At 45.2% G+C, this 26,824-nt stretch overlaps 1 protein-coding gene across 2 annotated transcripts; it reads right to left on the reverse strand.

The window, feature by feature from the left end:
• Positions 1 to 3,053: 3,053 nt before the first annotated feature.
• On the reverse strand, positions 3,054 to 24,451 carry LOC119648369 (FACT complex subunit spt16). 2 transcript variants are annotated; one of them, XM_038050095.1, is made up of 11 exons: positions 24,143 to 24,451; positions 23,858 to 23,962; positions 23,633 to 23,791; positions 23,193 to 23,492; positions 13,480 to 14,452; positions 13,217 to 13,415; positions 12,284 to 13,150; positions 11,954 to 12,222; positions 11,734 to 11,887; positions 4,594 to 4,635; positions 3,054 to 3,917 (listed from the first exon to the last, which is right to left on the reverse strand). In XM_038050095.1, exons 1-11 carry the CDS (start codon positions 24,209 to 24,211, stop codon positions 3,728 to 3,730), a joined length of 3,327 nt encoding a protein of 1,108 aa, XP_037906023.1. In that variant the 5' UTR covers positions 24,212 to 24,451; the 3' UTR covers positions 3,054 to 3,727. The 2 variants fall into 2 exon arrangements, with proteins under 2 accessions (XP_037906023.1, XP_037906024.1); XM_038050096.1 differs by lacking the exon at positions 4,594 to 4,635 and having other exon boundaries at positions 24,143 to 24,450.
• Between the last annotated feature and the right edge of the window lie 2,373 nt (positions 24,452 to 26,824).

Genomic DNA, 26,824 nt, shown 5'->3' on the forward strand with positions numbered 1-26,824 from the left:
CGCCTTCCTAAATTCTGGGCATTTCCCACTTCCGGCAATATGCCGGTTATCCCTTCCCTCCTTTTCTTCGCACAAAATGCATTTGGGGTCTCTATTGCACTCCTTGGCAATATGTCCTTTTTCCCCACATCTTTGACATCGATCGGACCGATCGATGCCGCTAGTGCATGCCTTCGCGAAGTGTCCAAACATTAGGCATTTGAAGCACCTTTTTAAGGAGATCTGTTCCCTTAGTCGGCAAACAACCCATCCAATCCGAACCACGGCCAACTTCTGCGCTGACTCCACTGGCAGTCGCATTGTGGCCGCTTGAGTACCGCCATAAGCCTTTCTTAGGCTCACGATGGATTCTTCCCTGAAATCCTCCAACTTGAATTGTTCCTTCAAGGCAGTGCAGATCTCTTCTCTGGATGTTACCTCATCGAGATCCTTGCACTGAATATAGATCTCATGTTTTTGGGAACGAACCTGCGACATTCTCCCCAAGTGAGTTTAAAACTTGGTTACGAAAGTCGTCATATGTTAGATGTCCTCTGCTGGAAATTACAATTGCCTCCGGGCGAATTCGCACCTTTGGTTTCTTATTTCTTTTTTTATTCACGACCTTAGTCCAACCATCGTTCTTATTTTCTTTAGTTTCGGTTCGCTAGCCGACTTTCCTACTTTTGGTACTTTGGGCCCTTCTGAACTTTTAGTTCCCTTTGTTGGACTGGTCAAGACCCCTTTTTTCCTTTTTGGGGCCTGTTGATTCGCCAAAGCTTCCCCCTCCTTGTCTCTCACTCTTTTACTTGAGCGAAGGTCGGGCGACTTTGTGCTTGAGTGTCACTTGGGTCGCCTGTGACACTGTTGAGGCTGGGATGTCCGGCTTTTCCTTAGGCTTTCTTATTTCTTCCTGTGACCTATTATAAAGCACCCTGATGGCTCTCACCATGTTCTTAATGGCTTGGTGCACGTTGTGCTTGTCCTTGATGAATTCGGACAGCTCAACTATTTTAGTCCCAAGCTGCATAAAAGGTAGTTCTTCTAGGTTAGGGCTCTGTTCTCGGTGAGTCCTGGCCAGACTACTCCTTTTACTGACTCCTTCACCTTTTTCAGTTGCTGAGCTCCCATGAGCTTTCTCTTTTGCCGGCTTTGATATTGGAGGAGATCGTAAAATTGATGAGCTTCTCCTGAATGGATCTATTTGCTGCTGCTGGAGTACCTCTTGATCAGATCCGATGGGTGTCGAAATCGTCTTTTTTGGCCAGCTATCTCCTTTTAGCCCATCATTCTTTGCCTTCGCAATTGGTGTTCTTGGCAGAGTTGTGCTTCGTTTGAACACCTCCTTCTCCAAATCTAAAACACTTGTAGTATTAGATGCAACGGTGGCCAAGTTGTCCACCACCGAAGCACTGCGGTCGAGTGATATCGACGGCCGGGAGCCCGCTTGCTCACTTCCAAAAGCCGCCGGTACTGGGGTTCCGAGCCCCTGCACCGTAACTTTACTCCTTCTCAATTCGTCCATGTTGGTTTTATTTTCTGGGTGTCCTTCCCATAGCCATTTTGGTCCACGCACCCGTCCGTCCTGTCTGTCTGTCTGTCCGACACACGTATTTTTCTCGGAGACGGTTATAGCGATTGACACCAAATTTGGTAGAAAGGTGGGAACTGTGAACGCTCACGCATACAGTGAGTTGCATCCTTTTACGACGAATTTACATGCAAAAAGAAAGTGTACAGTTGTGTGGGGTATCAAATTAAAGGTCTCGGCTAGTACTTTTCGAAGCCGATCTTAGTTTTGACATTTGCTGGAAAGGTGGGGAGTGCGCGGGTTGAAAGTGATCATTCCTTTAAGGGGGCCATTCTCAGAAACTACCCAACCGAAAAATCTGAAAAAAATCAAGAGGCTGCCACTATATGGTGCCTGCTGTCCGAAATACCTTCCATGCTAGCACCACGCAACAATATAGGGTGCACCATAGAGCATGATCTCACCAAGTTTGGTGGAAATCGCACTATTACTAACAAAGTTATAATACGTCAAAGTTGTCGTTTCTTTGCAAATCCAAGACTATGAATGTCAAAATCATCCGAAAGTAGATATTCTCACAATAGTATACGCATATATTACGTGATACGTACTAAGAAATACACAAAACCTTTCGTACCTGAACGTCCAGCTTCCGGTTTCCCGACTTATTTGGATGCTGAGGCGGTAATCGAAGAACTGCGAACTACCAAGTTTCCTGGAAACTTTCGGCGACTAGACTTTCTTCGAGAAAGAGCTCTTTCCTTTTTGGCCATTTTGGTTCGCTGATTCTTCTCTACTTCCGTTTCCCGCGTTCTCACCCACTGTGATGACTCTGCCACATGACGTTTGGATGCATTTCTCTCTACTGTCCTAACATAGGACAACTTAACCCCGCGTATCAGAGTCCTGATACTTTAGTACATATTCCACCTTTCCTTGATGAATTCACGGAGTTCTTTTATGCGTTATTCCAGTGAAAGAAAGACTGAAAGACTGTTCCTACATTCGTCTTTTACAACAGCAGCATCCATATCGATCCGTGTTCCTTTGCAAGTTCCGTGACGAACCTCGACTGCCGAGGGGTAACGTTGCCCTCGATGGTGACAGTGCCAGCTTTGAAGTCTTATGAAAAAGATCCGCTGTGGACGGTCGCTGGATATCAATGGTCCCACTCCCAAACCCCACCGACCGCTGGTACTGCTTCCGAAGCCCACCACCGTTAACAAATTTTCTTTATCGTTCTCCATATTTGGTTTAGTATATTTGCGTATCCTTCCCTTAGCCAATTCTTATCCGCGGGTGGGCGTTTGCTACCCCCTATCCAGCCTGCGCAAGCCCATGCGCGGACATATCCTGACGCACGAAGGGACGCGCCTGATGGGAGATTTGGCAACTTCACAGGCACCTAGGGGATACACCACCATTGAAGACCAATTAGGCTCCTCTCCAAAACAGGCCAGCGACCGGCTATGACGGAGAACTTATTCCCTATGAAATATATCACAGACTTTCGTAACATCTCTAATAAATTTGCCTCAGAATATTTCCGTTTTTTACAAATCTGTATTTTCGAGATAACATTACATATTCACTAAAAGTATATTTTTCTCCGATGTTGATCTTCCAAACACATTTCTTTTATTCTCTTAGCTTCAACTGTTTTAATCCTATCTTGTTCCATTCTATAATCGTACAAATATTTAACACTAACAACGAAAATTATCTGATTTATGTAAAAATGAAGTAAGAGACAAAACAAAGTAGTCGTAGCTGAAACACAGCAAACATTTCTTAGGGTTGACAAATAAATATGATGCGTCCGTTCTCTATTAACACCATTTTAATTTACGTGTAAGGCAGGAAAAGGTTAAAAAAAAACGTACAAAATTTATACAGTTGTGGAAAGTCACTGGAAGTTGAGGGTTTGTTATTGTGTGCAAACGAAATGCATACACAGTAAATGTAACAATTAGTTGACACGTGGATTTGGTTTGATACAATGCCGGGGAAATCGAGATGAAGTGTGGAACCTTGTGATGGGTTTGTTAATTGGCATTCAAAGTTCATCTCTCAGCATTGCCTGGTTTGCTTCAGTGTGTGTGTGTGTGTGGGTTTTGTTCTCTGTATCCTTATAATAATAATTTTCTCTTTTCTCCTCTTTTCTCCATTTTATTCTCTATTCGTTTACTTTAAATAATATATGAAACTGCAATAAACCTAATGCCTGGATTTTTTACTTTTATGATGACTGTTGTCTCGGCTATCTTCGCGGGAACGTTTCTTATCATTCTTATCATTGTGTCGATTTTTATCCTTCCTATCCTTATCTTTGTGATGATCTCGATCTCGCTTATCATGCTTGTCACTGTGTCTGTCGTTATGTTTATCGCGGCTACCTTTCGATGGGCTAGAGAGAGTCACCAAGAAATACAAAGTTAGAAGTAGTTATTCAATTGGGTCTTCCAAGGAATCGTAAATTAATTACAATTTGTGAAGACTAGAATGAAATACCAAATGTTATGACGGAATCATGAAATATCTTAACAACAAAAAGACGGTTCATTAGAAAAGTCACGATGAACACTTTGAAATACATAAAAACTCAAAACTATTCCAATTTCCAGCTTCAACCATACAATTCAAAGATTCGTCCGTGTATCTTTGTTAAGTTTTCACAATGATCGAGCGCACTACAAATTGGTTAGGAGGAAATGCATGGAATCCAATTCTACCACTGACATGATTTCCATAAATTCATTGAATAGATTATGCTTTGAAAGTCACATCAGTACAACCACATCAGATTTTCGGCCTTCCAAGTTATTAACAAACTTCATCTAAGAAATGGTCAAGTAACTTTCGCCGAAAATCTACACATATGCGGGCTGAAGCTGTACCCATGTAAGGATGCAAGCAATAATTTTGTTTTAAGCGACCCTTTATTAAAATTTTGACCATTTTGCATTGTACGCTAATCATTAGGCTCGTTCCGATTAGTCAATTTTAGAAATCAGAAAGCGGAGGTTATCATTAGATAGCGTTTTTGTAAAATGTGCGTTTCTCATGAAAAATGAAGTACGAACCTAGATGTGTACTTCTTCTTTTTCTTTGGATGCATCTCCCTTCTGTATGCATGTCACGTACAAGAGAAATATCAGAATATGTTTATATCAATGAAATATCAGTCTTCTCCACCACCAACACTTATTTCATATACCAGGTTTACTCCTAATTAATTTCCGAGTTTTTTTTCGATAGATGGCGTTCTATGTTTTGTATCGCTGTTGGTCACACATACCTGTCATTTTGTTTAGTTATTATCGAGTGTCTAAACTGCGTTGAAGTGAATTCGCTCCGAGCTCTCGAAGCGAACGGTCATTAAGAGCAGAGCTGATCAAGTATTCAGAAGGAAGTATACATTCTGGACAGTGGCGCCATTCACGTCCGAACGAGATAACTATTATAAGAACATTAAATTAAAAAAAATTTGTTATATTCCAAAGCTGCTGCGCACAACAGCAAACACGGGCTTGGAAACAGGATGTCCGCCAAGAGGTGTAAGATGATACACCCCGAGGAGATGTCATCGGAAGAAGAAGCCAGCTCCCCAGAGCTGCGAGCAATGAACGCGACCCTCCTCGAAAAAATCGAGGGGCTAAAGCAAGAAAAGGTTGCGAGGTCCAGCAGCTGGACTGCCAGCAAAAAATTATAAAGCAGCTAAAGGATCACTTGGCATCCTCCCTCGAAGGGAGGATGCCAATCGCAACGTCGGAGCAGCAGCAACGACAAAATCTGCAAAATGGAGAACGCGGACAACGACATCATCGTGAACATCGGCAACATCAACATGAACAACAACAACACGAGCAAGAACTGAAGGAGCAACAACAAAAGGAGCAACAACAAAAGGATCAACAACATCATCAAGATGGATAGATGTGCGTCGTCATTCAGGAAGGCTGAACTTCGTCCAGCGGAAGAAAAAGAGAAACAAAGAAAAGGTGAGTGTAAGTAGAGTTAATACCCCTCAGGCACCCTCCCCCACAGGCTACCCGCCCAAAAAAGGCAAAAATTCCGCCCATCACTGGGTATAAAATCAATGTTCCTTAATTCTTGAGGATATTAAAAGAAAAAGGGTTAAAAGCAACTCATTTTTGCGCAAAGCCTTGAGGATCATGCAGCGATCTTCAACCTTATTAAGGAAAAGGGACTGCATGCCACGACCAGTACCCCTCCGGCTTTAAGGACTCAGTCCTTGGTCATCCGTGGTCTTCATAGAGAGACTGACCCGGCTGACATAATGCGCGAACTCAACGAAGAGTACCCGCACCTAAAGTTGAAAAGCGTGTCAAAACTAGTCACGCGAGCTGACAAACTTGCCCACAGCCTGAACCCGGCGCTTCCGTTGAAGTCACAATCGGGGCTGTTCATGGCTACTTTCGAGCCAGAACAAGATTCAAACGAAGCATTTAAGGTGAAATATATCCTTCACCAGAAAATTTCGCTTGAGAACGTCAAGCCGATTCAAGAAGTGCAGTGGCACAACTGCCAAAACTTCGGGCATATCGCCTTCAATTGCTCCATCGTACACCGGTGCGTGAGGTGCACGAAAATCCATGTGCGAGGGGATTGCCCAAATCCCACCGTAGACAAACCAACTTGCTGCAATTGCGGCCAGGCCGGACACCCCGCCAACTACCGCGGATTCCCGGCATATAAGGACATGGTTGCCAGAAGGGAAGCTGGCAGGGCGAAAAGAAAATGCCGAGACCATGAAAGCCAAACAGGCGGTGACTCAGATGTCACAAAGCTTGGCCAAACCGGGCGTTTCTTACGCTCAAGCAACTAGGAATACTCTCCCTAAAGCTTCAGCCCCCAAACTCCTCTTACCCAAGCAACTAGGAACACTATTCCTAGAACTACAGCCCCTCAAGTCCCTCAAGGGAACAAGTTGGCCTTCCAAAACTTGATCGAAACTCTCGCTTCGGCCCAAACAAATGAACAGCGACAATCAGCCGCTATCCAACTTTTGACGAGTTTATGGAGTTAAAAGTCATCACACTTAACTCCGCGTCCTTGGTCTCACATGCCCAACGTGCCACCGCACAAGATTTGGTCGATTCCCTGAAAGCAGACTTCTTCTGTGTTTCAGAGACACATTTAAAAAGCAAGCACAACGTTAATTTTACCGGATATAACATTATCCGGGACGACACCAACAGCGGTTCCGCCCTTTTAGTCAGAAAAGACTATACATTTGAAGAAGTCTCCATCAAAAACCTGCAGACCTGTTGCGCGGCAACGGCCTTAGTTAAAACTAACGACAATAGACGCATCTTAATAGCTGCAGTCTACATAAAATGTAACTCTCCCTCTAAACAACTGGGACAAATCGTAAGCGATCTCCAGTGTAAATCTAAATACCTAATTTTTGGTGGGGACTTTAACTCACGGCACACTTCCTGGGGCGATTTGGCAAAAAACCGAAATGGGATTGCCCTCGAAAAATGGATCCATAATCAAAATCCATTAAACCAGCTTAAGATGATCTTGCTAGACACACCCACAAGGCCTGCAAGTCAGTCAATAATTGACTGCAGGTGTTAACGTGCAAAACTTTATCAGATATGTCCGATCACTTCGCAGTTGAACTTATACTTTCCCTAAACTCTCAACTACAAAAGCGAGTACCCAGCACAATAAGATCATTCGCCCATACTAACTGGGATAAATTCAGAGCAGAATTAGCACCCCAGTTAAGCCTGAACAAAATCACTGTCTCGCAAAACCTAACGGACAAAGAAATCGATGAGGCCATCATCTTGGCTACTGATGCCATCAACTCTGCTACACGCAAAAACACAAAGCTCCTCAAAATCGATGAGATTCAGTTCAATAAACAGCCGCACGAGATAATGAAACACCTGAAAGTCAGGCAAATCTGGCGCAGAAATCTCAAACGAAACTTCCACAAAAATGGCAACAGAACTAACACGGAATATAAAGTGTTAATTTCGCGGATTAACTGCCTTAGTACATTAATCCGTCAAATGTTGGAACGATTCCTTAGCAAGGAACTCACCCGCAAGCTAGCAGATGTGAAACCCGGATCTAATATGTTTGAACACATAAACAGGCTGACAGGCCGCAACAGATCCAAAAACTTCGTTCTTACCAGGAACAATGAAAACATCGGCAGTGACGCTAGGAAAGCTCAAATGCTCGCGGAGTCTTTCCTAAATCAACTAAACTCTCCTTCACCTAGTAACAACCGTGCCGTCAGTTCGATTGTAGACACGACAATCAAAGACTTTCTTCATGAGCATTCACTCAAACTAACTACTTTCTCCACCTTTAACCCATCCTGCAAGGCAAATGACCCAAAAACCTTTTTGAGCTTATCACAGCCCGCAGCCATCACTAAAAGCCGTAACGGCAAAAAATCAACCGGACCAGATGGCATAGCAAATATTGTCATCAAAAACCTCCCTAGGGCATCAATGAAATTCCTTCTTGCAGTCTTCAACAACTGCATCAATAATGGTTACTTTCCCACTACTTGGAAAGTAGCAAAGATAATCGCCATTAAAAAAACGGCGGCTTCCACGAACCACAAAACTTCAGGCCCGTCTCTCTCCTCTCCAACTTGAGCAAGCTCTTCGATCGAAAAAAACATTATTCCGAACCATCAATTCCGGTTCCGGACAAAGTACGGGACCCAACACGCACTAAGCTACCTTCACGATTCAGTGAGTAGAAAACTTAACGTCAATAACAAGCCAACAGTAGTGTATGCATTAGACCTCGAAAAGGCATTTGATTCCGTGTGGGTCAACGAACTTATCTTCAAATTAATCAGCCTTGATTTCCCTATCCCGATGATCAGACTTGTAATAAGTTTCTTCGAAGATAGGCATTTTTAAGGCAGCGTGAGAAATGGTTATTCCGATCTGCTACCGGTCACTTCTGGAGTACCGCAGGGATCCATTTCAGGACCTACACTCTACAACATTTTCACGGCCGACGCTCCAATCCCAGAGAGCGGCACAGAACTATTACAGTTCGCTGACGACACGCTTATCTTCTCGTCGAGCCCCCGACCCGGTAAGGCAGCTAATGCTATAGAGAAATACTTAACAGATCTCTGCAAGTACTACCAGACCTGGGGGATAAAAATCAACGAGGCCAAAACACAGGTTATTAGTCTTCGGAAAAAATCCAGATACTTGAGATCTAGATCTATCCACAGAAAAGCTAAACGCTTAAAGCTACACATCGGGAATACCGTAATAAACAGTTCACAACAAATGAAATACTTGGGAATGCTATTTCATGAACACCTACGATTCGACCCCCACCTTAATCTTGCTCTCAGCAGAGCAGGCGGTGCACTTAGTAAAATCTACTCTATTCTTCGTAAAAGAGTAGGACTTTGCACTAAATCTAAACTGACCCTATACAAAGTCCTCATAAGACCGATTCTTTGCTACGGAGCCCCTACATAGCTCTCTTGCTCGACCAAAGCTATGAAGAAATGCGAGTCCTTCGACCGCAAAATTTTGAGACACTGCGTCGGCTTGTCGTACAATTGGAAAACCAAGAAGTGCGGCCGCAACGCCGAAGTGTACAGGCGAGCAAAAGTTAGACCTCTTCGAGAGTTCGCTCTCAACCTCTTAGAAAGATTCTTCGAAAGAACAGAGAATCACCCCAATCCACTCATGAGGCAACTTTATCTAGAGGGTAACTCCACCCCCTTGGCCACATTCTTAAGGCCTTGCCAAATTGTAAGATCTGCATTAAAACTCGCCATTGTCTCTCTCTTCGACACTCCTTGCCTGGTAGGGGTGCACAGAGGTTAAGCACGAAATTGTGAGCGCTATAAAAACATTAGTTATAAGAATTCGATTTAAGTATTATTTATTAGATTAGATTAAGTTAGAATCTTCTTCTTTCTTCTTTTTCTTCAGCCTTTGTCCCGTTCACAAGCGGGGTCGGCTCGTCGTGATCGGCTTCGCCATTTGGCTCTATCGAATGCCTGATCTGGGTGCAATCTCGAGGCTTTCAAATCCCAATCCAGCGTATCAAGCCACCGTTGCTTAGGTCCGCCTTTTGGTCGTTTACCATCGACTTCGATGTTCAGACCAATCTTGGCAAGTGAATTCTCGTTTGCACGAATTGCGTGACCAAACCATCAAAGACGCCTCTCTCGCAACTTTTCCACGATTGCTGCAACCCCATAACGATCGCGGATATTCTCATTTCGGATGTGATCTAAACGTGTGACGCCACTAGTCCAGCGTAGCATCTTCGTCTCCATTACCGCAAGACGCCGTTTATTGTCTTTTATAGTCGGCCAACACTCAGAACCATAGAGAGCGACTGGACGGACGACATTGCGGTAAATTTTAGATTTGAGACGTTCGTTGATACGTCGATCACAAAGGACACCAGTTGCGGAACGCCACTTCATCCAGGTTCCGTTAATGCGTGAAGCAATTTCATAACGCAGTTCTCCATTGGCTGATAGCGTTGGCCCGAGGTATTTAAATCGCTCAGTTCTGGGCAGATCACTGCCGCTGACAGTCATTGTGCCTGTTTCATGGGGATCGGTCGTCAAAAATTCAGTTTTGTTTAAATTCAATCTGAGACCGTGTTGCATGAGGCGATCATTCCATTTTTGAACAAGTTGCTCGAGATCATTTTTGCTATCAGATGCTAGGAAAACATCATCTGCATAAAGCAGTGTGTAGGGCGCTGGACGTTGGATATCCCGTGTGACGGTGTCCATAACAAGGACAAAGAGGAGTGGTGAGAGGGCACTTCCTTGATGAACTCCAACAGAGACACGAAGCGGTTTTGATATACCCGCCATACTTCGAACTTTACTTTTCGGATCGTGGTAAAGCAATTGAACCCAGCGCACGAGTTATTCTGGCACGTAGTGTTGTCGTAAAGCAAACCAGATGAGTTCGTGTGGTACACGGTCAAACGCTTTTTCTAGATCCAGAAAGGCAATGTAAAGAGGGCGATGCTTCTCACGGTGTTTCTCCATGAGTAACCGCGCAGAGTATATTGCGTCAGTAGTTCGCAGTTCTTGACAAATCCGGCTTGATTCACGGTTATTTCAACGATTTCGCGAATACGGTTGTCAAGAATGCGTTCAAAAATCTTCATGGTATGGAAAGGTAACCGGATTAGATTAAGTTAGAATAAGTAAGTAAATAAGCCTTCCAGCGCTCTAGGTGCAGGCGCAGTTTTTTTCAAATATATGTCCAGTTTTTTAATCATGAATTGCGAAGATCTACGTGTAAAGTAAATACACCGTAAAAAGTAATGTCAGAGAAGGTCGGGCAGGCCAAACATTGTAATAACTGTTGTTTTTTAAATAAACTTAAAATGAAAAAAATGAAATGCGTTGAAAATTCCTCAAAAAATTCCTCCAGCAAGTTTTTATTGCGCGTCAAAAATGTCGTTGCTTTTCATTTTCAATCAAAGAAAAAAGATGTCCGTGAGCCACTGTGCACTTTGGAAGTTTATGACGGTCGTGCATTAACACTTCGAACATGTGAAACGTGGTTTCGACAATTCGAAAATGGAGATTTCGCCCTCAACGACGCCGCACTCTCCGGCAAGCGAAAATCGTTTGATGACGCCAAATTGCGAGCATTATTGGATGAAGACAACACGCAAACGCAACGACAGCTTGCAAATACGTTGGGAGTTCAACAGCAAGCAATCTCGAAACGTGTGCGAGCCATGGGAAAAATTCAGAAGTGTGGAAAATGGGTGCCGCATGAACTGACCGAGAGACAAATGGAAAACCGAAAAGTGACGTGTGAAGTCCAAAGTCATTCGCGACACGCTGGAAAAACTCAAGTGGGAGGTGTTTAACCATGCGGCTTACTCACCAGACCTGGCCCCATCGGATTACTATCTCTTTGTCTTGTTGGGCCACGCACTTTCTGAGAAGCGCTTCGACTCGTACGAAAATTTGCGGAAATGGATCACCTCCAAAGACAGTCAATTGGACTGGCGTGGTATTCACAAATTACCAGAAAGATGGAAAAAATATGTAGAAAGCGATAGAAAATATTTCGGATAAAATAACTATTACGGTTCCCTTGGAATTCTGTGTTCTATTCTCAAAAAAAACCGGAAATTAATTAGGAGTACACCTGGTAGTTGGAAAAATGATTAAAACCAACGTGGCATGCAGCACTCACCTGTGTTTACTGTGTTTTCCATGTTTGTCTCTTCGGTCTCCCTTTTTCGGTTTTGGTGGATCATCTTCTCTGTATTGATGATTACGATCTTCTTCGGCAGCTTCACGCTCCAAATCGGACCAATCTTTGCCAGATTCCTCATCCGAACCGAGCTCTGTACAAATAAATGGAACATCGTAAAACTCCCTTCCTTTTGGTCAAAAACCAAATTAAAACTCACCTTCTTCGCTATCTCCCGAATCCTCTGAAGCTTCTGAGTACTCAGAGTCATCATCGGATTCATCATCATCATCGAAATCACTTGGCTCGTAGTTGTCATCTTCCTCCGTCTCCTCGCTACTACCACCACCATCTTCACTGCCTGATTCTGGATCCAAAAATGTCCAGCCACCGTTCTCAAAGAATCCCTCCGGATCATCGGTAATTGTTTTCATAATTTTGGTCCAATTCAAAGACTGAATACCTTCCGAATATCGGATATCGCACGAGCTGTAAACACACATAATTTTCTTAAAATATCCTCTTACATCCGTTAACCCGTGCCACTTACTTCAGCCACTCCTTAACATGGTCCAACATATTCATAGGAATGGCATTCACCATTGCCACCTTCTTATGATAATCTTTAAAAACGAAAATCATATCAAAGTTCCTAAGATGAAACTGTACACGTTCAAAGTGCACCAATTCAACATCCTCCAACGTAATTACAAATGGTGGCCACTCAGTCAAATTGACTAAACTTCCGGAGGTGGGTTGCAACAGAACTGTACTACGGAAAGGTGCTCCAGGGAATCCCAACTCTCTGAATGGAGTATCAAATTCAACCAGTTGTTTCGTCATGGCCTCAACTTTTTCACAGAAACTCTTGAAAGCTGTTTTAAGTTTGTGTCGAAGCTCTCGCTCCGCCTGTTCTGCTGCCAAATCATCACGATCATGCATGTGTTGATGCTTTCCCAAATCCGTTGTGATTTCACCAACTTCTGTGTAGAACTGCACGTCAATATGTTTCTTTTTACCGAACATGATGGCGTGTTTCAAATGGAAATGTAGTAGAATGATCATTTCACCGTCGCAGGGTTGGAAGAAGGCGCTCTTGATGTTATTATACAAGATGTCCACTTTATCGCCCCGCACCGATACGTAACGGAAGCCATTTACGTGCGCTTCCAAGCTACCAGTCATACGTTTTGTAACAATATTTGGCCGGATGTACAGATCCTTAAGTTTAGGGTTGCCTTTGTTCTGTGACAGGATCAGTGTGTCCTGTTTCACTAAATCCTCCTTTTCCCGCTCTTCAGCCTCACGAGTTTTGAATCGTTTTTGAACTTCTTTGATAAGCCGGAAAGCGTTATTCAAATTCGCCGAGGGCGGTGTGACTTCGCCGTGTTCTTTTGTATTTGTGCTGCGATAAGTCCTGCCAATAACAAATAGAAAAGAATTCATTCATTTCATAGATCCCCAATATTACTTCGAAACTTACACTTCCTTAACAAAAGTCGCCTCCGGTTGAGGATACATTCCGCCCTCATTACGACCAACCGTCGCGCCAGGGTGGAAAAAATTTATACGTAAATAAGTGTAGTCACCTTCCACCGACTGTGAGATATTTTTTATCATTGAGATATGGTAGGGTACTGGGATTCCAAATATCGGCATAATCACGGTTTCATATTTACGATCTGTAAATCGAACGAACATTAAGATAAAACCGAATCCCACAAAACTCGTTCCCTTAAAACTTACCAACATACAACTTCAACTCCTTCACTTCTGGCTCCCGAGGCATTTGACTCGCACTCTTATACGACACAGTCGACTTCCGAACCTTCTCAATCTCCTTCGCTCCACCCTGTTTCGCCAATCGCTCCTTTGCCTTTTCGTTTAAAATCTGCGCCAATTCCTTTTGATGTTGTTTGCGTTTTTCTTCTGTGTTATGCTCACTTCGCAATTTCGTGTCTAATACTGCATTCCGTTTGCTACGACCCAACAGTTCTGGTCCTTTATCGGACTCCTTCTCTTCTTCTTCATCATCTTCGTCGTTTTCATCCTTCAAGAAGATTCCGATGTGTTTCATTTTCTTTTTCGAGGGAGTCAGGACACCGGCCGGTGGCTCCTCATTCACAATAACTGTATCTCCCACAAACAATGCATACGTCTTGCCTTCTTTCTCAGACGCATCCTTATTCGTCAGATGGGCTAATCCAATATTAACATTGAACACAAAACCTTTCTTTACAACGGCATTACACTTTGGACCAATTAAAATTGAACTTTCACGAAATTCTATGCCCATCGCAAAACCAAATGTTTTTGTCAAATTATCCACAAGTTTTGGCTTTTCTTTCTTAGCATATTCCAGAGCTTGTTCGTAAATATTCGAACATTTCTCTCCAGGTTTCAACAATTTCAAAATTTCTTCCTCCAAATTCACGAGAAAGTTGTAATTATCTTGTTGTTCCTCCGTCGGATTCACCATTAACGTTCGTGAGATGTTTGAACAATACGATTTGTAGCGGGCGCCCAACGAACATACAATGGAGCCGAAGTGTAAATAATTTTTGTCGCTCAACGCACTGAATTTCAGACTGTAGTTTCCGCCTGATTGAATAATGGGCGGATAGCACATGTCCAGTTGCGACGGGTCGACACCCGTTACGTACTTTTTGTTTGTGAGAGAAGTTTCAACACCTTCGGCGAGTTTCGAATGCTTAACTTTCTGTAAAGAGATTAGAGTAACATAAAACGATTGATTAATTGAAAATGACGCAAGACCATCAAAATTTATCAGACTATTGGCAATAAGTACTGCAGACAACTCAGGTTAAGGTGTAGGCATAATCCCACAATCCCCTTCGGACACAGATTAATTTGGAGACCTTAACTCTGACTGACCCAACATTACTGGTTTATAGTTAGGCTCAGCATTCATAATAGCCGATTCGAGGCCTATCTAACACCTCTGCCGCAACTAAGTATACGGCTCCCGAGTGAACAGCACAACTCCACGCCTGAACCAGGACCTTTACTCCCACAAGGGGCCTAATGCAAACAACTGGGCAGAGAGCATATTCCTCCGGTCCAATGGTACCAGGTAACCTCCGATGAGGCATCGTGGCAAGAGCCACTTCAGATGACCCCCTTGCAGACTCGAGTCTGATCGCCTTCCTCGATTTCGTGGGGACGACACTCGTAACGGGTTAACTGAAATCAGCTTGGTGCGGAGAACTACAACGAAACTCTCTGCATAAAACACAACACATAAGCCATCACAAGACGACACTAACACCACCACGGTCAATATGGCCATTCACCCATCATACGGCAAATGAAGCACTGTCCAGGGACTCCGTCCCTCGTAGGAGGACGCACGTATGAATTAGCGCATCACTGCTCACAAAGAACTGGCTACAATCATCACCACACAGAATACTACTCTGACTGGAGGCAAGGTTCCGCGACAAGAGAAACTGATTCAAGCTACTGTTGCATCACTAACTTCTAGGAGCGTCATTATTACTATTCCCGCTTTAGTGTACACATAAGATCGGCGGTAGTTCAGTGCATCGGCGAAAACGTTTGCCCTGCTGGCGATGTCGTCGACGTTTCAAGTCGCCGTTGTGTCGCTACGTCACTCCGCACCAGCTGAAACCACGCCGGCTCAGCGGAGAAACCTGGGCCGTGATACCGTCAATGTTGTTACCGAGCGAACCTGACGCTTCACGGATGCTTTTTTGGAGCGGCCCTCATACGTGCAGCGGCCTCCAAGGGGCGTCCACCCTAATGAGGAACTGCGAGTTTGTTTCGAGCTGGAGTCGCTTAACCCTGCTCTGATAACCAGCACAGGGTCAGCGGGGAATGGCAGATTCTCCCCGTACACCATCTCCGCGGGGCTGGCCGTGAATCCTCTCGATGAGCTGTGCGAAGCCCGAGGAGGACGAAAGGCAGGGACCGCGACTACAACAGATTGTCGCGAGCCATTAAGGCGGCATTTAGCATCCAGTGCCAATATTCCAGCATCTCATTGGACTGCGGATAATATGCAGTGATCCTGTGGAGTTTGAAACCCAAGAGGTTGCCTACCTCCGATAAAAGTGTATTCTCAAACTGCATTCCCTGTTCCGTGATGACTACGGCTGGTACACCAAAGCGCGGGACCCATTCCCGGCAGAGGGCCTCGGCACATAATTGCGCAATAATGTCAGTCCACCGAGTAAACTTGTCGATGATTGTGAGGCAATACTTTTATCCATGCGACTCTCGCAAAGGGCCAATGATGACGAGGTGGATGATGTGCAAGCGCTTGGAATACTCCTACTTCTATTTTTACGTGCTTGTTGATTTTACACTTCTCGGACGCGATGCGCTATCTGGCCCAAGAGTTTAAGTCCTTGTTCATGGATGGCCAGAAGTACTTTCCAGTGACTAGCCATTTCGTCGTCCCGATGCCTGGGTGCGCAAGATTGTGTAGAGTGTGGAATAATTCCTCGCGAAAATCTACCGCAATAAATGATCTGAGTCCCTTAACTTAGGTCTCGCAGAGTAAAAAGGGGTTTGAGCCGAAAATAGAAAACTCCTTGAACTTGTAATTGGAATTTGTCCTCAGATTCTGAAGCTCTACGCTGTCATTCTGCACCTCGGCGATTGCAGTATAATCGACCGCGGCGGGGACTGTGACCTCCGAAATTCGTCCGCAATGACATTGTCTTTTCCAGACACATGTTGGATGTCAGAAGTAAACCGGCTGCTGAAGCTCAGTTGCCCAAGTTGGCGAGGAAACGCTTTGTCGGATTTTTGTTTAAGCGCGAACGTAAGAGGCTTCTGGCGAGGAAACGCTTAGTCGGATTTTTGTTTAAGCGCGAACGTAAAAGGCTTCTGGTCCACGAACACAGTGAACGGCCTGCCCTTAAGGGAGAAACGGAAGTATTTAATGGACAGGTAAGCGGCGTATACCTCAAAATCGTAGGCACTGTAGTTACATTGAGCTGGGTTTAGTTGTTTCGAAAAGAAACTCAACGGCTGCCAGATTTGGATCACCTGTTGATAAAGAACTGCCTCCAGCGCTATGTCTAAGGCATCGACGAACACGGTTAGGGGTGCATCTACGAGCGTTTGTTTAACAATTCCAAATGCCTGGAGAGCCTCAGTGGACCATACAACCTCGCGAAAGTCTATTGTTTTGGGCCCAGCCGAGTAAGCGTTGAGAATCACTTGGTGATGAACGGTCTTGAGCAAGAAACGACGATAGAAATGCAACATGCTCAAAAACCTTCGCAGATCCTTCACCGTGGTTCGCAGAGGAAAATTTTCATCGCTTCAAGGTGAGGTGTGATCATGTGGTCGAGAAATTTCATCTGCTTCTATAGGAATTTGCATTTTTCAACTTTTGGAACGAGCCCGCTCGCAAGGGGACGTTGAAAAATGCACTCCAAGTCGCCTAAATGTTCCCCCAGTTAAATATACGTCTGGCCAACGGAGATGGTTTAAACACCTAACAAAAAGAGGGGTCTGATTCAAGTATAGATCTAGCTTCTGTCAGCCTTGGCCTGACAGTCATATGTCCTGGAAAGTTAGCGAAAACTTCACGTGCAACGCCCTTCTCAAATGCACATGGGGCGACCCACTCGTCGGCCAGCTTTGGAGAGTGGATTCCACTACGCGCACTGGCAGCGAAAGAGAATCCAGCGCTTTTAATGCGCCGGCCGACATCCAGCTCGGTGCCACCGTCTGCAGAAACCACGCTTCCTAGGTATGCAAATTGATCCGACGCTTCCATGATCTGGCCGTTAATGCAGGTAGGGAGAGTGCATTGACCCGTCAAACTGGAAACCTTGATTTTGTTAGTGTTTATTTGCTGTCCAACTCTACTTGCTTCTCTTTCCAAATCCTTAGCCATTGGGCCAAGGTCCATGACCCGGTGAGAGGAAAGATGTCATTACCCATTGAACTCATCCATGTCCTCTGGACAAGGCAGCATCAAGAACGACACCGACAACAAAAAGAAAGAATATCGTGCATTGTTTGCCGAAATGTGATACGGTTAATAACCACTGCGAGATGACCTTTCCATCTCTCCAGTTGTTCATCATCGTGGATGAGAAATCGACCCGTGATATCGTTCACAGGGCCATCAAAAGATTTGCGACCACATGCAAGCTCTTTTGTGATGCGATATTCATTTCTGGACTCATTTCGATCTGTGTCATTTTCCGCTTCCCTGACCAGCGCAATAGTACATTCTCTCTTGACACGGTTTCGGAGCCACTTCAGGACTTGGCCGACGACCTGTCTAGCCCCCGAGAAAGGAGCACTTTTGATAGCGGCCCTATGCTTGCTCCCAGTGCCGAGCAACAGCTGGGTCATACAAGTGGTCGATGTTGAACTTAGGGAGTCGCAGCTCTCCAACCATGCAAGAAGTGGCGGACTAAACGCGCAAGTGAATGTAAGCGACCATCAGATGGTGATCCTTTCGTGGTAAATGTCAGCGTCTTTCTTGTTACACACATTCAACAGGCAACTCCTAAATCTACTGCTGATCGCGGAATGATCGGTTTGATTGCTCGTACGGCATCGGTTAGTTGAAACCCAATAATTTTGTTTAGTCCGCCAACCACTTAAAGGCGAACCGGACCAGTTGAAACCCAACTGAACTTACGGCAGGGTCCTTGCGCGAACAAAGTGCCACCAATGACGAGTAAATTGCCGAAATCCACAAACATCTCACCATTACCTTTACGGTCACCAAGACCATGTCCGAGGAAAGTGTTACCAGATCCCGCCTTGGCATTCAGATCACCCATCACGATCAAAATGTCACCTTTAGAAAGCCTCACCTGAACTGCGTTTAATTGCACGTAGAAAGCATCCCCCTCCACTATATCGGAAGCCTCCGTTGGTGCGTAGCTCCTTAGCCTGGACCGGAATCTCGCAAGAAGTCTGTCAATTCAAGGAAGTGCGCCTTGCGTTAGAAGTCAGAAGCAACCCGGCATCGGATTCGCGTCTGCTACCACTCGGCTTTTCAGAGTAAACAAGCACATTGCGACAAGAGGTAGAGAAGTATTCTCCAGAGTCCCACCATACTTCGTTTAAGCTCAGAATGTTCAACTTATATCACTAGAATTCCCGCTCAAGTCGGAGAAAGGGAGCATTCTTAAGACCCTCGTTACCATTGTCGACATTCGCACATTCCAGAAACCAATCATAGTCCGTTATTTTGAAAGCCCAACGATCTTTGGCTGTGAGGTTTGTCTCTATCCGAGGCGTTGTTGACATTTCGATAGCAATAAAATTCAAAATTTGCAGGATCCTGGCCCACAAATTTCTATTCCTTTTAGTCGCATCTTACGACAAACCGAGAAGACTTTGAGTGTATTCTTAAGCCCGAACTCAAAATGCTCGTTGATAGCGCCTATAAAATTTTGACGAGACGATTCAGAGACCGCTTATCTTCGCAGATCACGTGCCCTAGCCTTTTGTCAAAAATCATGCACAGCAAGAGGGTTTACTGACACCTTCCGGCGATGCCTGAATGTGACATTGATTCCGGCATTCACCAGCGACGAGCTGCTGGGGATCTGCGGTAGAATAAGTGACAATAATCTGATGCTGCTGCCTAGCTGGCAGACCTCCAGGAGAACCGTCCTCGTACAGGCCCATATGCCTTTTAGACACTATGGGAAAATGCTGGAGTAGATAATTTACAATACATTACTCCCGATTGTTGACAGTCAAAGAGGTCTTTCAGATCGGACGGTATGGGTCACGTGAAGCCAGATTGCCACTGATACCATCAAAATTGTTACCGGCTTGGCCAACAATGAAATTCACGGAAGGCGTTGTACCAGCAAACACAACGGACGCAGCCCAAAGAGTATTTTGTCTACGCGGGTATTAGGGGGGTTCTGTACTTCGCCTTATCATGTACTTAGTTTTCCGGTTTCGTAGAAGGCCAGGCTGGTGGATTATGCCGATGACATAGCACTGTGCATCTCGAAGATGCTGAGTTGTACTCAAGCGAAGCAATTAGTACTGTCAAAGCTCGGTTAGATGCTCTCAACTGGCACTTGCGGAAGAAAAGACAGAAGCGGTCCTCATCACCAAGCGCCGCAAACGAAATTACGGCCTCATTAGAACTGGGAATCTGTAGTGACCGCGGCTGCGCGACGAAACCGGAATCTCATTCGGCTCTTTCTTAATTAATTTGCTTAAATGCATTAATAATATGCAATTACCCTAATGTTCGCCGCAGATTGCACATTATTGAATGCATTCGGGCGAATTAATCTTGACAGGGGCGAATGATTTGTCGCATCCGCAGGCGCATGCGCATGTTCCCACAACATTGACTAGAGAGAGTTCAAGGGAATGTAGCGTGTAAGGAAGCGGTGCTGGAAAAAAACAAAAAGAGGAGGGCCCTTTTTTTTTGCTTGTGACAGTTTGGTGGAAGTCGGAATCGTTTGAAAAGGTGTGAAGATTTTCGGAAGAAAAATAAAAGAATTCGACCAAGAAAACTGACACCACATCATGCTAAACCATAACTCAAGGGTATTTTAAACGAAAGATTCCGAGAATAAGTTCAAATCGTTGCCAAGAGTAACAAATGATAAATGCACAATGATTTAAAACAAAAAGGAGAGGCCTAAGACCACCACCACAGCTGTTTTTGTGAACTGTTGGCGGGGACGTGAACGGCACGAACCCTTTGTCGTCTCTGTTCCGGACAAAGGAAGCCTTCGAGACTGCACAGCAGAAGAAAGGAGAAGCGGCGGCTCCAGTGGAGGTGAAATTTTCGTGGAGGCTTTCGAAAGGAAAATACGGGGATTTTCAGATTATAGCAAATCACACTGTAATGAAGTTCGTATTAACACCGAAGCATCCTTCGAGCTCGGAGTGACGCCGAAGTTTTTTTTTTTAAAATTTTCTGTTTTTTTTTTTCCTTTTAGTTTTTTTTTATTTTTTTTTTCTTTACATTTTTTTTAATTTAAGTTAATTTTTTTTTCCTATTTTGTTTTCATTATATATTTATATATTTGTTTTTTTTTTATCTTTAATACACTATGAATTGCAAATAAGTGTGACGTTATTTGAGGACTTCCTCTCTCTCTTTTCCTCCTTGCTCCCGCAGAACCTGTATTAAAGGGACTTCCTTTATAAATGACAAACTGGCCTGAGGATGTCAAGGAAGGGTGGGAGCCTCAGGGGCCGCGCCTCATTCAAGATCTGAGGCGGACTGTAGGGATCTGTTGGGACTGTAATCCGTCGTGGATCTTCCCCTCCTTGATCGCGGCACTCCGATCCGGAGACTTACGGCTCCACGCGCGCGGTCGAGCCGTCTTTTTTATTTATTTTCCAATTTTGGTTCGCGTTCTGGTTATTAGTCGATAGGTTCGCGCGAATTCTCTGGTGTTGTCTGTTTTGGAGTCCGATGCGGACCCACGCATCGGAATAGACACGTTGATTTGGTAGTAATGAAGCTTGAAGGATCAAAGCGCTCAAAGTACCCCCCCCCCCCCCCCCCCACATTTCCGAGCGTGGCTAGCACAGAGGCGTGCAAGAACATGTCGAGCGAGCGCTTTGATGAAGCTTCAATCTTTGCGGGCGGACCTTCACGATCAACTTAGCCAACTTTTTTTAGGTTTCTGAGATAGCTCTGCCCTCTACGTCGTTTTCGGCCACTTAGGATGATCGCTCTGATCATTCTACCCCCATAATTCATATCACCGCTTCCAACCCAGCCGTCGAAATCAAATACTTAGCAGTGATGATATATACGAAGCTCTATTTTAAGCAGCATATACGTGTATAATTACATAAGAGCATCTACCACGAGTATGGCTCTGGCAAGAATGATGCCGAGCGTAGGGGAGTCACGATACACTTGCAGGCTGGGCTTCTCAAAGCCAGGGTGGGGATGGAACTCACCCAGTTTGATGAACAATGCTGCAAGTTTTAGGCAATGCACATAAACTGAGTCCGATCTACTAAGGGTGTACTCTGCCTTTAGGAACATCGCAGATACCGCGGTGTTTGTCATCTCGGGAATGATGCTGATTGGCATCTTGGCAGACAAGCTGTTCATTTATTACACATTAGGTCCACCTCATTTCATTTTACTTTCAATCAACTACGTTTCAATTTCATAATCATGACATTTAACGCTGCGTAGATGATAGCCCATATCAAACAAACAAGCATAAAGCCCAACACAGACATCTACAACGATCGTGATTCGAACCCGAGGCTACTATAGGCAGTACCCTTACAAAAATGACCCCACTTGCGAATGGGCTTGCAGAAGCTTATCTGTACACATCAGAGACGCTAAACAAAGAAAAGGCATAATCTTCGTCAAATCGTATTGGTAAGAGAGAGATCGGTGAGCTTTTGCTATTCTGGTACTACGGCGTGCTCACCCATATAGCAAAAAGTTGTTTCACGTATTCACTTATCCATAAGCAAAAACTAGCCGATCTCACCAATACATTGGCAAGCCCGGGTGGTAAGTCAAACACAGCTGATCGGATTTTCGTTACATCTCGCTCATGCTCAAGGACAAAACAATTTGAAATCGTGCGTACTCGCACTGATTTCCCCCCTTGAGGGGCAAGGGGGAGTGTGGTAGCTGTCTAGTATCTAACTGTCCCCGAGGCAATGAGACCGAGAAGCCGACGCTCAACCAGCTCAACCATCGCGCTGTCAAAGTGACCCATTCCTATTTCACAATATGTCGCAAACAATAATATTGAAAGAAAAGGCGTGCGGGGAAGATGCCGAATGGAATTGGTGCACTTTGGTTTAATGCAAATATATTGGCGAAATGGTCGCCTGAAATTCACCTGAATTATGGAGTTATATAAGGGCTAAGGGTTTGGTAGGAGTAAGAATAAGAGCGAACGGATGTCGCCTTGGATTCGAATGCGAATAACACTTCCTGCTCGGACCCATAAAGAATTTTTCCAATACAACGTTTGACTACCGAATTTAGACGGAGTCAAATTCCATAAAAACGCAGAATAGAATCCCAAAAATCGTAAATAATTGAATTCCGAGAACGATTAATGATAAAACTCTTTTGCATAAAGAAACTCCATGATTTCTGCGTGCTAGATTGAAACTTGCGATAAACGTCAGCCATGAAATCTCTGTGAAAACCGTCAATATCTATATAATCTCAAGTAATTAGCGAGACGTCATACCTGACGTCGACTTAAGCCATTTTTCTCTTCCATTGACTCGATATGAGCTCCAGTGGTGCAGCTAGAAAGGAAGGAAGGAAGCAGTTTCCCGGCTAGATTTTCACCAACAAAACTACAATTCGTCCAGCATTCGGAAGAACCAAAGACCCCAAATGAATCCCAACAGTTGTACCGTGAATACAGCGGGGAAACCCCAAAAGCCAAAAGACCAAAAATAACTTCTCTCCCGCGATAGAGCAAAAATAACAAATGCTACCCCATTACCTTGTCCGAATCGATGACATCCATAATCTGATCCTTCAAGTACTTCGTGAACAGATCCACTGACACAATTGACGCTTTCTTTATGCACGAAACTTCTGACTCTTCCTTTGGACACATAATATAGGCAATTGCGACGCCAATGTCGACATTTTCAAACGTTTGTGCTTTGAGGACTGCCTTCCACGCTTCACAGAATTCACCCGGGAAGCTATCCTTGGAAAAAACGCCCACGGCTTTGCCATTTTTCGACGATTTCATTGCGCCGACCAGTTTGTCGAAGTTTGCCTTGTCCTTGTCGTTCTGGAAAGAGAAATCAGAAGTTAATTTAGGGAAAATCGGCGCAAAGGGGATTGCAACGAAGCAGATTCGGTGCAACAGCATTGGACAACGTAGCAGACTCTGCTCCGACTGTAGCTCTCAGCTCTTCGCAAAAACCTTACCCTGTCCCTGACCAGCAACTTCACAGGTGGTATCCCGTCCTCCTTGCTGTTCTCGATCTGTTTCAGGAACTCGATTTTCTTCTTGCTCGCCAGGAAGTAGATGGCCTCGCTGGTGAACAGGCTGATGGTATCCGTGAGCTCGTAGCCGAGCAGCCATGTCTGAAAATAGGCACAGTTCCACACTGATTACTGGGTCCCCGGGATCCCAAACTTCACAACCCTAACCTGCAGCGCCGTTGACTTGCTGTAAACGGTCTCCTCGTCCACCCCGACCGCTGACATGATACAGTCCACCTTGGACAGGGCATCGTCGTGCTGGAATGTCGGCTCCTACAAAACACACAAAAACATGCCATCAGTGCGCCAATATCCACGAAATCCTCTCAACAAATCGCCAAATTCGAGCGTTTGAGGTTAGAAAAAAAGGCGCGGGGGGAACTGAACCACCAGCCACACTTTTGACGCACAAATTTCAACACAAGGAGGTCCCGAGGCCTGGCTTGCGCGTACCTTCCATTCCGCGTACAATTTCTTCATACGCCGGAAAAACGTCTCTTTGTCCAGCGCTATATTCGACATTTCGACGCCGGGAACCTGCACAATTCGATGCCAATCACCTGAAAAACAAGCTACACAAGCCGGTCTCTAATCAGACGCCCGAAATTTTCAACAATGCTTTCACTACACAACGCGAACCGCCGCCGAACAAAACTGGCCCTTCTGCTTCTCTCGCCGTCGTCGGCTCCGTTCGTTAGCTCGTGGCCGTCAAAAACCTCCGCGATCGGCGATGTGTTGCGTGAACTTTTGCGAATGTGTTTAATTGTAGCCAAATAACAACACAAACATGGCGGCTCGCTTGATTATGGGAAATTCTTCCCAATTAGAATTCCACGGCTAGGTGTCGCAGAAGTCGGTTCTAAAACTGCCAATGATTGCGTGCTCCCGCGTTTCGAATTTTAAAACTTAGTCGTTACTCAAGGTATCTCAAAAGAAATTTTATATTTAGTGGATCGATTAAAAAAAAGTAAGCCGTATATAGAAAAAATGTTTATTAATTATTAAAATACACTTTTTGGGGATTTATTTCTTAAAAATAATATCGTCTAAATGTAGACCCTCGCGTTCTCGGGACTCATTTAATCGAACAGTAAAATTACTTATGACGTCAGGGATGGCTGCCATTTCGTGACGGATATTTTCTTTCAAATACGCCAATGAAGTTGATTTATTGGCGTAAACTTTAGATTTAAGATAATCCCATAGGAAAAAGTCCATAGGGGTTAAATTTGGACTGCGTGGAGGCCAATTTATGTCACCTCTCCGGGAGATCAATTTGCCTGAGAAAATTTCACGGACACGTGGCAGAGACATATTGGACGTGCGTGAAGTTGCTCCGTCCTGTTGGAACCATGTTCTTTGGTTATAACCAGGAAAGTTTCGCAGTTCAGGTACCACAAGAAGTTGTCTAACATCTCCACAATGGGAGAACTCGAAGAAGCGGTTCTCACTATGAAAAACAGGAAGGCGCCAGGTGCTGATGGCATCCCGGCGGAAGTTTACAAACTGGTCTTCCGCCAACGGCCAGAATTGATGCTCGAAGCGTTCAACGTATGCTTGAAGAAGGGCATTTTTCCTTGTCGCTGGAAAGTGGCCAGACTCGCGTTGATCAGAAAGGGTAAATGAGACCCGGAGCTCCCGTCTGCATACCGACCGCTGCTTGACACGGCCGGAAAAGTGCTCGAGAAGCTCATCAGGGGTAGACTCGCTGAAGCGATCCGTGCTGCCGGGGACTTATCCGCAAGGCAGTTCGGGTTCAGAACAGAGAAATCTACAGTAGATGCTGTTATGGAGGTCGTAGATGCGTTTGATCGAGCCGGGGCATACAGCCGCCGATCTCGACGGATAGTGCTCCTCATAACGCTTGATGTCAGAAATGCCTTCAATTCCGTAAGATGAACAGATATGCTAGGCACACTAGAGAACTCCTTTCACGTGCCACGCTATCTCTTGCGGATATTGACGGATTATCTGAAAGACCGCTCCCTGTGCTGTGAGACGCTAGAGGGCCAGAGGAGGATGGAAATCACGTCGGGAGTAGCGCAGGGATCCATCCTAGGGCCGGACCTCTGAAACGCTTCCTACGATACTCTGCTGAGACTCGATATGCCCGAAAAGTCGCGCCTGGTCGGTTATGCAGACGACGTTGCGGCACTTGTTGCCGGACGCACTGTTGAACAGGCGCAAAGCAGACTTGGCATATTGATGCGACGGGTGAGCGGATGGATGACTGCTCACGGTTTCAACCTTGCGCTGGAAAAAACCGAAGTAGTCATCCTGACCAGAAGGAGAATCCCGACCTTGCGTCCAATATCGATCGTCGAGTTGACTATAGAGTCAAAACCAGCGATTAAATACCTTGGTTTAATGCTCGACTCGAAGATGAGCTTCTTCGAGCAAATCAAAGCAGCCGCGGACAGGGCTGCAGCAGGAGTCGCGGCCTTGAGTTGGCGGCCCTATATCATCTCCCCTATATAGGAGACGTCTCCTCATGGGAGCAACGCAGTCCGTCCTTCTCTATGGTGCGGAGGTATGGGCTGATGCCCTTGACAAGGAGGTGCATCGTAACCGCCTCGCTCAAGTGCAGAGGCGAGGAGCTTTGCGAGTGGCGTCTGCTTATCGCACCGTCTCCGAACCGGCTGTGATGGTGATTGCGGGAGTGATCCCCGTTGCCCTCCTTGCCAAAGAGCGCAAAGCTATCTATCGCCGTAAGGGCGAAAACTTTAGAGAAGTGGTTGCCCGTGAAGAACGTCAACGCACCCTTAACGAGTGGCAACTTTCTTGGCAAAATGAGCCAAGGGGCAAGTGGACTGCGCGGCTCATCGACAAATTAGACCCATGGTTGAACAGAAAGCACGGTGAGATTGATTACTTCCTTACCCAACTTCTAAGTGGGCATGGAGGTTTTCAGTCTTACCTGCACAGGGTTGGGAAGGCGCGAACTCCTGATTGTGTGTTCTGCAATAGAGTGGCGGATGACGCTGAACACACCTTTTTCTCTTGCGGGAGGTGGGACGGCCTCCGCCAGCAGCCTGATGCAGACACAGGGGAGCTCTCTCCAGACAACATTGTCAGAGAGATGCTGAAGAGCGCTGGCAGCTGGAATCGTATTGCGCATTATGTTCGGGCTCTTCT

Source organism: Hermetia illucens, chromosome 2, assembly GCF_905115235.1.
Source record: "Hermetia illucens chromosome 2, iHerIll2.2.curated.20191125, whole genome shotgun sequence".
In the NCBI taxonomy this organism is placed as follows: domain Eukaryota; kingdom Metazoa; phylum Arthropoda; class Insecta; order Diptera; family Stratiomyidae; genus Hermetia; species Hermetia illucens.

Coding starts and splice junctions, on each gene's coding strand:
- LOC119648369 (XM_038050095.1), bottom strand. CDS start 24,211: ATGTCGAATATAGCGCTGGACAAAGAGACGTTTTTCCGGCGTATGAAG. Junction 11,888..11,953: donor TTCGGGAGATAGCGAAGAAG/GTGAGTTTTAAT, acceptor TTATTTGTACAG/AGCTCGGTTCGGATGAGGAA. Junction 3,918..4,593: donor AAGAAGAAGTACACATCTAG/GTTCGTACTTCA, acceptor GACTCTCTCTAG/CCCATCGAAAGGTAGCCGCG.